Raw genomic sequence first — 11,800 nt, 5'->3', positions numbered from 1 at the left:
GTTCATAATCTGACGCTGTGAAAAACCTGAAATCATAAGCACTACAGTAAAGGTGTTACGCTCTCAACACACTCATGACTGTTTTTTCTGAATCTCACGAGTCTTGGCAATGTCCCTTACTTTTGTTCACTGAACTGCCAGTGGTTCTCCGGGTTCAGTGAGTGGATTTCAGAGAGTGTGAAAATTTATCTCTGAAGGCAAAGAACAGTGAATCAATGCAAATAAGCTCACCGACGTATCTGGTTCTGCATCAGCAGCAGTGCCCGACCAGCAGCAAAGATGAGCAATAGTAATTGGTGCACTGTGCAGTATACTTCAGTATACTTCAGCTTTGTCATAGTCAGGATTTATTTGTTGTTGTTCATTCAGCTGTGTCAGAACAAGACTTTTACATGTTGGACTGGAACAATAAGGGGATATAGTCGTAAAGTTGGCCTATTTTGCTTCCCGAATCTTGAGAAAGTAGCTCCCGAAAACTTCAGGTTCTAGTCTTACTCATGTCATTTGTGGTATATTCCCTATAGAGGACAGGCAGAGATGATGTTTGAGGATATGAGGACATTCTTAAGACCCACCGGGAGTGTCATGTCCCCTGCACTGGGGTTTTATAGCTTTTGAAATGTACCGCCAGAGAGCCCGGTTTTTATCGCTTTTTTCCACTGGGAGGGCATTCCAAAATAACAGTATTTTAGGCACGAATTGTTTCAGAGTACTACATATATTAATTATGCAAAATAGTAATGTCAAGAAGTCAAGGATATTGTATGCCCAAAGTGGTATTCAAATTGTTTGAAGAAAAATGTACGATATGACAAGTCTGGTTGCTTATGGCGTCAGGGATTGATACCACTCAATCCATGGTAGCATGTAAGTTAATTGATGACCTATCCTTCCTAAGTGAAAAATGACTGCAAACAGTCTGCAATATGCACGAGAAACATGAATGCTTGGAAAACAATATATTAACTAGAAAACTTGAAAACGTACAAGACGAAGTCACACAGCACAGTCCATAATAAAATGATCGACTACTTGATGATGATGACTACTACTATAAAAGGTGAAAGTGCATGTGTTTTGCATTACTTTCTCAATACTTTTGGATCTGCACAACACAAAAGTTATAAAACTCTGAGTTTCCGAGTAATGCATATAGCCAGCTAGCACAGGATGTGTAACAAACAACGATAGGCACAACTCTGGATATGTAACCACAGCGCATTTAGCTTGCTACATGTTTAAAATGTGCACACAACTTTATTTGGGTTGCACCGGGGGAGTTTCTCTTGCTCTGTGTTTGCCACACATTCAACGTTCACGTTCGCTAGCAATGTACGAGGTGTAAACACTGTACTGTATACATTCCACTGCGAGATGCCTTTACATAGGAACAGACAATACATATCCAATGTATATGCTTACACAGTTTCTTGTAAAATAACTTGGAAGCACCTATTATATATAAAATCTAAAACATAAGTAAAATAACTTACTGTGCACGAACAAGACACTGGAAAACAGCAAGTTAGCTGCAGATGTGAGGGCTGCACTTGCAAAATGACATTTCGTTAACTTTAACTGGACATACAAAACCAATCTATGGTATGACCAAAACACACAAGTAATACAAAGTTGGAACCAAAACAATGATACTACGGGTTTTCTCACCCACGTTAGTCCAATGTGTCATCTGAATTAGTGCAGATGCCATTTGATATATTCCAGGTATTATTCGATCTAATACGCATGCCAACTGAATTAACCTACGGTGTTTTTAAGCACAATAGCCATGTATTCACACGAGGGATATTCCTGCAGAATGTTCTATACAGACATGTAGGGGAAGGAAAAGTAAAAAGCTGCTGACGGGACCGATGTTCTGCTTAGTCTTATGCTGTGCATTTGCACAGCGCAAATATATCGAGAGTTGGAGCTGAAGCATAGCAGGCGACACACTTATGGTCATGTCATTCCTACAAAATGTCTTGTGACTGACCTGCAGGTTATTACCCACGGTTAGAAGAGCATGAAAAGGCATGACAGATATAGCAGACAACACCACTAGTCATGTTATCTGCCATGGAATATATTGTGACTCCTCTACGGGATATTCCCTGCGTATATAAGAGCATGGAGCATGGCCTGCAGCCGAGTCATAAGATATTCCGTAGCAGATGACAGGACCAATGGTGCAGTCTCTTAAATGTGTGTCATGTCTTCACACGCTCTTCTAACAGCACAGGATATCCTGCAGCTCAGTCACAAGCTATTATGTAGCATGCGACAGGACCAATGTTGTCGTTTGCTATACTCCTGCTCCAACTCCCTATAACTATGACCCATGTGAATGCTCAACAGAAGACGCAGAAGAACTTCAGTCTGTCATGATCGTCTGCCATCTCACTCCAAAAATAGGGCAACAGACCGTGGTCTAGCTCCCCCGAAGTGTTTGGCGAAAAATGTATGTGTGGGGGGACTCTGTTTATAGAGGTCATTGTACAAGTGATCTGGAGTCTTGGGCTTGCGGTCGTTGGAACCATTAACTCAGACTGACTTCGGCCGACCGTGGGATTGTTTAAGGGAAAAGCACGTTGTGTCTGTGTGTATCGTATATCTTCCCGAGGTGTGTAACGGGAAACGTATCTTCGCGCACTATGTCTTCCTCCCCCGAGGAACATAATAAGAGGCCTGTAGACGCTAAGGCGACACACATAAAACAAGTGTCAAAAACAAAGAGGGTGAAAGAAAAGAAAAAAAACCTCTGGGAGCGTAGTGGGATTAAGAGGGTAGTTGGCAAGGTGTGGCCGCGAAGTGAGGACGGCTGAGGCCGTGGTGCCGACTCCGGACTTTGTGTGTGAGAACTCTGCGATGCGATGGACTGAGTGAGAACATCGCAAGGGAGCCGTGTGCGGTTGTGGACTTTCCAGACATCAAAGAAACCACCAGCGCAAGAGTGTCGTGACCCATCATCGTCGAGCATTCCACTAGACGCACCCAGCACCCGCCTTCGCAGGAGTCCGACAGATATGTACCACACCAGTACTGTTGCACTGATATCGTTGTTAGCATTTGTTGTATTTCTCAGTAAAATGTTGCAAATGTCGACTCTTTGCTAGCCTCCCAATTTCCTTCTTGCCGAGGTCCAAATTACCTGCACGATGTGGCGTCACTGCCCGGGAAACTTAAACTAAGAGCGGAGTGGTCTGTCCCTAATAGGCCATCCCCTCGGAGTTGGTGACGAACCCGACCACATTTCGTGACAAATCTGGCGTCCGCGACAGGACCTCGGTCATTGTGGGAGGCGGAGCTAGCGAAGTTGACTTTTGCTGAGAGATTGTGTGCGAGTTGGAACCCATTTGGGAAACTGTCGAGCATTGTGTTGCATAGAGTTTGAGCAGTGTCGAGCAGTGTCGCGCAACTTGGTCAGGGAGAGTTCTAGCTGTGACGATATGTACCGGAAGGGCACCCGAATAACTCAGGGTTGAGTTGGGAGAATACGGAACCCGTGCGGCGAGTCATTCGTGAGCTGCGCCGGAAGAGGTGCAAGGGCTACAGTAGAGGTAGCAGGAGGCCGTCTGGGCCGTATAGTGTGCGAGAAAAAAAGAAATAGAAGCGTTGTTAAGTGTCGTGATTGAGGGCCAAGAAGAAGGCCAGTAACAAGAAAACATGGAGATAGAAAAACTCACAGTCTTGGGAAGAGAGTTCGGTCTGGAAGGAGAAGAGCTCCGGGCGTGGGTAGATGAAGAAAGAAAGCGTGAACTGGAAGCAAGGGCTACCGAAAGAGAGCGAGCTAGGGAAGCAGCCGCCATGGAAGTGAAGATTTTGGAGATGAAGCTCCGACTTCAAGAGCAAGGTCAAAATGGGAGCGCTGTCGTATCTGAGAGTAATGCAACCAGTCAAAGTGGAATAATGTGGAACCTGAGTCCTAACAAGCTGCTTGCGCCCTTTGATGAAAAGGACGAGCTTGAAGCGTACATTCTCCGCTTTGAAAGAATCGCAGCGGGACAAAAATGGCCCGAGGATCAGTGGGCCGTTGCGCTAAGCATGTGTCTCACCGGTGAGGCACTGAGCGTATTTAGTCGGCTAACGCCAGCAGATTCGGTGGTGTACGAAAAGGTCAAGACGGCTTTGTTGCAGCGATTCCGTTTTACCGCTGATGGTTTTCGAGATAGGCTCCGGAACAGCAAGCCGGCCGACGGAGAAACGGCATCGCAGTATTACTCGCGTCTTGGAAACTATTTTGACCGATGGATAGAACTGGCAAGCATTAAGAAGGAGTACGGCGACCTGCGAGACTTGATGCTCTCCGAACAGTTTTTGAAGGACTGTAGGCAGGATTTGGCGCTTTATCTGAAGGAGAGAAAGTCAAAGACGACAGCTGAGATGTTGGAGCTGGCCGACCATTTCCAACAAGCACAACGTCAAACGAGACTGGGGAGACAGGTAACGTCAGATCCAAAGCGACCTGAGACCCAAGGCAGGGCCAATGCAGATAACCCTACGGGTAGCAAGGGGAACTCCAGACCCCCCGTAAAGTGTTTCTTATGCAATAAGATTGGACATCGTGCGGCTGACTGCCGAAGTAATTTCTCCAGAAACCAACGGAGCACGTCCTGCTGGAAGTGCGGGAAGAATGGACATCGTGCTAACGACTGTTCCAACCAGCCGACCGCAAGCAGCCAGAGCTCCTGCTTCGTGGCGGAAGAACAAGCGGTGCCAGGAAACGCTCCCTACGTGGAATTAAAGGATGGCACTCAAGTGCCGGTGGTGAACGCGTTGTCATCCAGGGCTACAATGTTTCAGGGGAACGGACTGCCAGTTGTACCGGGAGAAGTCGAGGGCCAGCACGTAAAGGTTCTTAGGGACACGGGAAGTAATACCGTAGTGGTTAGAAAATCCTTGGTGCCGGAGGGTAGTTTTACAGGAAAGCGAAGCGCTGTCTGCCTGGTAGACCGCACCATCAGATACCTGCCCGAGGCCAGGGTGACAGTAAGCACGCCATATTACGAGGGAGAAGTGATGGTCAAGTGTATGGGTGACCCCCTTTATGATTTGGTCCTTGGAAACATTGCCGGGGTACGAGACGTTGCTGATCCGAACCCGGACTGGCGAACGGAGAGCGAGATTTCAGTGCAAACACCAGTTAGCCCCCAGGACGAAGAAATCCAAGAGCAGCACAGCAAGCCGAGTTGCGACCCGGATAAAAGTGCCGCTATGCAAACGAGGGCCCAGGCAAGGAAAGGGTCCAAGCTTAAGGCTTTGAAGGTCCCCGCATCCGTCCACAGTACCGGAACAGACCTCACCAAGGAACAGACAGAGGATTCCAGTCTAAAGGTGTGTTTCAACAAACGCGGCAAGGTTATCCAGTGCAAACGGTCGAAGGGGAGTCAGGAGTTCTTCATGAAAAATGATTTACTTTTCCGGAGATTTACACTGCCATCGGGGCGCTGTCTTGAGCAGCTCGTGCTACCTACGGGGCGGAGGCAAGACGCTATGCGCGCAGCGCATGACGGTATGATGTCAGGGCACCAAGGAATAAAGAAAACCACTGATCGTGTCACGCAAGAATTTTACTGGCCGGGAATGCAGGAGGACATACAGCGATATGTGAAATCCTGCGACGTTTGCCAGAAGACGACTCCGAAAGGAAAGGTTACGAAAGCCCCCTTGGGTCGTGTCCCAATCATTGACACACCATTCCAGGGAGTCGCTGTGGATATCGTCGGTCCAATCTCACCCCCTTCTGATCGCGGGAATCGGTATCTGCTCACTTTGGTAGACTATGCCACTAGATACCCGGACGCTGTGGCATTGCCAAGCATAGAGTCGGAGAGGGTAGCCGAGGCCCTTGTGGAGATGTTCTCTCGTGTTGGTGTCCCCAGGGAAGTTCTAAGCGACAGGGGATCCAATTTCACATCGGAGATGATGCGGGAAGTCGACCGCCTATTATCGGTGAAACATTTAACTACAACCCCGTACCACCCAATCGCAAATGGCCTCGTGGAAAAGTTCAACGGAACGTTTAAGCAGATGCTTAGGCGCATGTGTGCAAAAAGGCCCAAAGACTGGAATCGCTACGTAGCAGCGTTGCTTTTTGCCTACAGGGAAGTACCTCAGACAAGCTTGGGTTTTTCACCCTTTGAGCTTTTATACGGGAGGCATGTTCGGGGCCCCCTTTCCTTGTTGAAAGACATTTGGACCAACGCCGATTTAGGCGCTGAGACTAAAACAACGTACCAGTATGTGCTGGAGCTTCGGAATCGATTGGAAGATACGTGCAAGGTGGCACACGAAGCATTGGCTCAATCGAGAGAAAAGTACGAAAGGTACTACAACCACAGGGCGAAAGAGCGCAAGCTGGAGGTGAATGATAAGGTTCTTATATTGCTGCCCACAAGTAACAACAAGCTTATCATGCACTGGAAAGGCCCATTTCCAGTCACAAGCAAAAAGAGCGACCTAGACTATGAGGTTGATCTAGGTTCAAAGAGGAAGATTTTCCACATCAACATGCTAAAACGGTATGAGGAACGGAAAGAGGCGGCAGAAGAAGCATCAGCTACATGGGTTTGTGGGATGGCAACGTTACAAGATCCGGGCGATGAGACTGATCTACCCGTGCCCAGCCTGGAAACAAAGGAAAGCTATAAAGACGTCACGTGTTGTGGAGACTTATCCGCGGAACAGAAAGGGCAGGCAGATGACATTTTACGGGAGTTCGCATTCTGCTTAACTGACATTCCGGGCAAGACATCATTTGTAGAATGTGATTTGAAGACAACTACGAACCTCCCGGTGAACATAAAGCAGTACCCGCTGCCATTTGCAACCAGAGAGATAGTTGACGATGAGGTAGATAAAATGCTCCAGTTGGGAATAATAGAACGATCTGTGTCTGCGTACAACTCGCCGGTTGTCATCGTAAAGAAATCGGATGGAACGAACCGACTGTGCGTCGACTTTCGACGCCTGAACGACGTCGTCGTGCCGGATTCAGAACCCATCCCTCGAGCAGATATCGTGTTTGCAAGGGTGGGGCAAAGACGTTATTTTTCGAAATTTGACTGCGTCAAGGGATACTGGCAGATACCATTGACGGAAACATCGAAAGAGAAGACGGCTTTTTCAACGTCCGCAGGGCACTTTCAGTTCAAGTTCATGCCCTTCGGTATTAAAACAGCCCCAGCAGTGTTTTCTCGCCTGATGCAGAGGCTGTTTTCACGGAATGAGCGGCGTCCATCACTACTTCGTTGATATTCTGCTGGCGACAGACACATGGGAGGAGCACTTGGAATTGTTGAGAGAGGTGCTGACATGTGTGACAGGTGCTGACATGTGTCGCTACGGCGGGATTGACAGTGTAGACCAGCAAAGAGCCAAATCGGGTTCGCAGAGATAAATTTTCTTGGGCATAACTTGGGTCGGGGCACCTTGTCTGCGATGCCAGAAACACTTGAGAGGATCAGAGATGCTCCTCAGCCCAAAACGAAAACACAAGTGCGATCGCTCCTCGGCCTCACCGGCTATTATCGGGAATTCATCCCAAACTACGCCGCAATAACGGCGCCGCTTACGGAACTGACCAAGAAGCAGAAAAGTAATCAGGTGGTCTGGACCGCAGAGCATGAAACGGCATTTCGGGAACTAAAGCGAATGTTGGCAGAGCCACCTATTCTACGGCTGCCGGACTTCAGCCGGCCATTCACTCTGAGAACTGACGCTTCGGAGGTGAGCCTAGGGGCCATATTACTTCAAGAACACGAAGGTGTGTACCACCCCGTTGCCTACGCCAGCCGAAAACTTCTTCCCCGAGAGGCAGCATATTCAGCTATAGAGCGTGAAGGTCTCGCGCTCGTTTGGGGGATACAGAGATTTCACATCTATTTGTACGGGACACAGTTCACGGTGCAATCAGACCATGAACCACTCAGATACATCAATCGGTCAAAGCACTTGAACAGCCGCATACTCAGGTGGAGTTTGTTACTTCAAGAGTACGAGTTCCGAGTTGAATATATCAAGGGTAGTGAGAACGTTGGCGCAGACTACCTCAGTAGAGTTGAGGTAATATAACACTGTTGTGAACGCGATTCGGAACTGAGCATCATATATCTGTAGGAACGACATTGTATGTCAACTACATTATCCGACCTGAATGCGGGCATAATCAGAATTGTTATCCTGTGTTTGTGTTTGATGACTGATTTTTTTATGGGCTCCATAAGCACTTACAAGATGTGTGTTAAGATACTGTTCTGTATTGTAGCATTGTACGAGGCCTGTAATTCTACCCAAGGCAAAATATGTTCACTGTATCATGTTTTTGTTCAACAGCTGTACCACATTGGGGTGATCATGTGAGTCATATCGGGCCTTAAGATAAGTGAAGGACAGATGTCAGTCGATCAAAGAAGTAATGGTAAACGTTCAACATAACGTTTTCTGAAATGGGGGGAAGTTGTCATGATCGTCTGCCATCTCACTCCAAAAATAGGGCAAATGCCTGCTGATCCTTCTTTTCCTGCTTCAATGAGTGCTTTTCACAGTACTTTTGAAATATAAGTCTACAAAAGTAAGCCATGAAAAATAAATTGCTAAAGATAAGCGCACAAGCTCAAATTATAACTTACTGTACAATGCTACAAGCTTCTGGCCATCAACGGGTTCCTTTCCAGCTGCACCACTTTGAGCGTATCTATTTGATGAAAGCCCAGTAATGCTTTTTTCCAGCAGGCCTGCGGTGGAGAATATACAAACAGCTGCATCTCTTACGGCCTTCTTGTCATTTGCAATGGCCAGCACATGATCGAATTTCTCACACGAGACCCAGACACCATTTCCTAGGTGTATCTGCAAGAGAGATAGTTCACAAACATACAATCGAGAAGAGATGATTCATGATATTCTAGCTTGAAAGGTACTACAGATACCATACTGGTGATAAGATGCGGTGCCATCAGCGTCAGACTTTGTTGCAGAACTACATCCCCTAACATCGTGTGCTGAAAATGCACCTTTACCTGGCCATTTTCCACAGCAAATGTCCGCTTGCTGCATCCACTCTCACGGACAGTTGATGATGTGTGGGGAACTTTGCCTGGATTGGGGCGACATGTGTACGTTGTCGGTGTCAGTCGTGGCTAAAAGACTGTCTTTAGGAACGGTAGCAAGGGTGATTTCACTGGCAGGACACTGTTACTCATTGAATTGTTCAGACGGCCAAAAATCTTCTGTGCTCTCTGTACCCCTACAAGGAATATCTGCTTCATTTACATCCTGACGTGGGCTTCAGGCAGCACTATGCAGTTGTTCATTGAACTGTTGTTCACTAAACACTGTCGTCTGGTGTATGCTGAGGGGTCATTACATGCGCAGATGCCTTTTCTGGAGTTCAATAAACAATAACCATGGTTGCAGTATGCAAACAGAAATGTGAAGAGAGTTAAAGCGCGACCAGAAGACTGGGACTGGCGAACATAAGTACTACTCCCCAACACGGTTCATTAAAAAAGAAAAAGCAACAAGTTTCCAACTAACGTGACGTTTTTCGAGTCCATGAAATGACATGGACATGTTGGGACCACTTTTTGTCTCAATGATCATTTGTGTGCTCACCATGTTCGAGGCATGTGTCTGTTTTTTTTTTCTCATTTTTCACAGGCTCTACGAGTGTTGACTTAGGCCATACACACTACAGTATTTTATCGCGAGTGGCGTGTGAGCGACGATAAATTTTCCCCATTCCCCATTCTAAGCGATTTTCATATAACAAACTGGTGTCCAAATCCATGCATTTTCAGACTGCAGAGCTTCTCCTATCGAAATTTGTAGTAGGTAGAAAATGGACCAGTATTGCCCAAGCCTACTATAGAATAACCCTGACAAGACAGTGTGAACACTGTCCGAGCCAGCGTGCCCGCTCTGGGCAAGTAAGTGCAAGTCTGTTTCTTGCCAGTGGTTCTCAGCCAACACCCCCCCCCCCTTTGGTTGCATCTTTTGTCGCTCCTGCTCCTCACCAATATCAGACATTATAATTTATTTTCATGCCTCTCTGTTTCAAGTACATATTGCTGTTACACCATTAGCAGTCACATCATGGATATTACAATACAGCCGTGTCTCAATTATCTGGACACCTCGGGAGTCGTGCACTATCATCCAGATAACAAATTTCTGGATACCCAAACCGGGCAAATGAGGAAAAAAATGTGAACACCTGTTTATAGCTCCAGAAAAGGAAACAAGGAAAAGATCGTTACTCCAAAAATTCATGCCGAGTGAGCTGTTTGAAATTTGTAATCATGCATGTGACCAAATTTTTATTCACAGTCACAGCACCCGCTGAGTCACCTTGCCGTTCAAAGAAGCGTAATGTCTCCGAAAGTTGGTCCCGCCCTCATACTCTTGTCTTTTTGCAAAAGACTTTGGCATAGGCCAAAAGACATGCGATGCTTTCGGACGGCCTCAACAGTGACGTTCACATGTGGATTTCTTGCGCATCGTGGATACAGGGCACCTCTTCCACTTATCGTCTACCATCTTTACAGTGTACCCGCACAAATCAAAAGGGAGTGACCTCAGAGGAAAGAGGGAGACAAACAGTATGAATGCCCTGGCGGGATGTGACCCTTTCTAGAATAATGCACACAGAGCACATGCAAGGGACTGAGCATGTTGACGCTTTTCTGGATAAGCAAATCAATATGACCTATGTCCTCGAAGATTGTTCCCTGTTCATGCTGTCCAAACATGGATAAGGAATTCTGGATACTGAGACAAAATGCAATAATAGCAGGATCGTTCCCGGTAATGTAGTCTGGGTAATGAGTTTTCCAGATACCTGAACTCAGTATAAGCGAGAAATGACTGTATATTTATATTTTCGCATGTAATTTTATATCTACAAGTTATACCTTTGCCTCTGTGTTGACACATAGAGGTCCCAGCAATGTGCCTAAGGCAATTTCTTTCCACACTTTTTATTTTTAGTCAGAGAGGCTGGAACATGTTTTGGCACAATTTTTTGAATGGTTGAGATCCTTTTAACGTACCTTGCGTTCAAAGAGAGAGGAAGCAAGGAAGCAAGGGGAATTTTGTACTTACTTCCACACCCCATGCAAGGTATCAGCACATTTTGAAACTTCTCCGGCCAGCAGCTTTTGTAACTGGAAATTCTAAACATAACAGTATTGTCAAAGTTGGAATTGTTTACTGCTGTTTTCGGAAGTGAAGCTGTTGAAGGAGAAACATTGCAAAATGACAATTTTTCTCTGTACCTTGCACTCGGACTCCACTTTCGAGTGGCACACCATCACACGTTTCCCATTTCACAGGGCCTGCGGTCTCCCTGATTAGCACTGGTTCCCGTGGTTGCACTTATTTGTGGACATGACCACGGGCTGGCTCAATCTTGATCTACACATAGCGATCGTTATAGCTATTTTTCAAAATTTGCTTGCGCTTGTGGAAACTTCCTTTTTACTTTTTTATATGTCCTACTAGAGATTCAGGTTTATCATTTGCAATGCTTCTCACATTTGTCCATTGGCTACTTCAGTTTTGAAACCGGCCCTGAAAACGATTAACTTTGACAAAAATGTCATGCATAAAATTTGATGTAGCAAAATCTGTTACAAGGGCAAATTTCAAAACATACCAATATCCTGAATGGGGTGTGGAAAGTAAGCAAAAAAATTCCTGTTGTTCCTCCTTCAACGCAAGGCGTCTTAAAATAATTGGAAATACAGAAGAAATACAGGGCAAAAAATGTGCCTCTTGGACTAAAAATAAAAAATGGGCA

At 46.2% G+C, this 11,800-nt stretch overlaps 1 protein-coding gene across 1 annotated transcript; it reads left to right on the top strand.

Annotated features, from left to right (window-relative positions):
- Nucleotides 1–3,666: 3,666 nt before the first annotated feature.
- On the top strand, nt 3,667–7,254 carry LOC135373432 (uncharacterized). The gene has a single exon (XM_064606636.1). The coding sequence runs from the start codon at nt 3,667–3,669 to the stop codon at nt 7,252–7,254; it is 3,588 nt and encodes a 1,195-aa protein (XP_064462706.1).
- Nucleotides 7,255–11,800: the final 4,546 nt, after the last annotated feature.

Source organism: Ornithodoros turicata, unplaced genomic scaffold, assembly GCF_037126465.1.
Source record: "Ornithodoros turicata isolate Travis unplaced genomic scaffold, ASM3712646v1 Chromosome25, whole genome shotgun sequence".
NCBI lineage: Eukaryota > Metazoa > Arthropoda > Arachnida > Ixodida > Argasidae > Ornithodoros > Ornithodoros turicata.
Note: the sequence above shows the minus strand (reverse complement) of the source record. Positions and strands in the feature narration are given on the sequence as shown.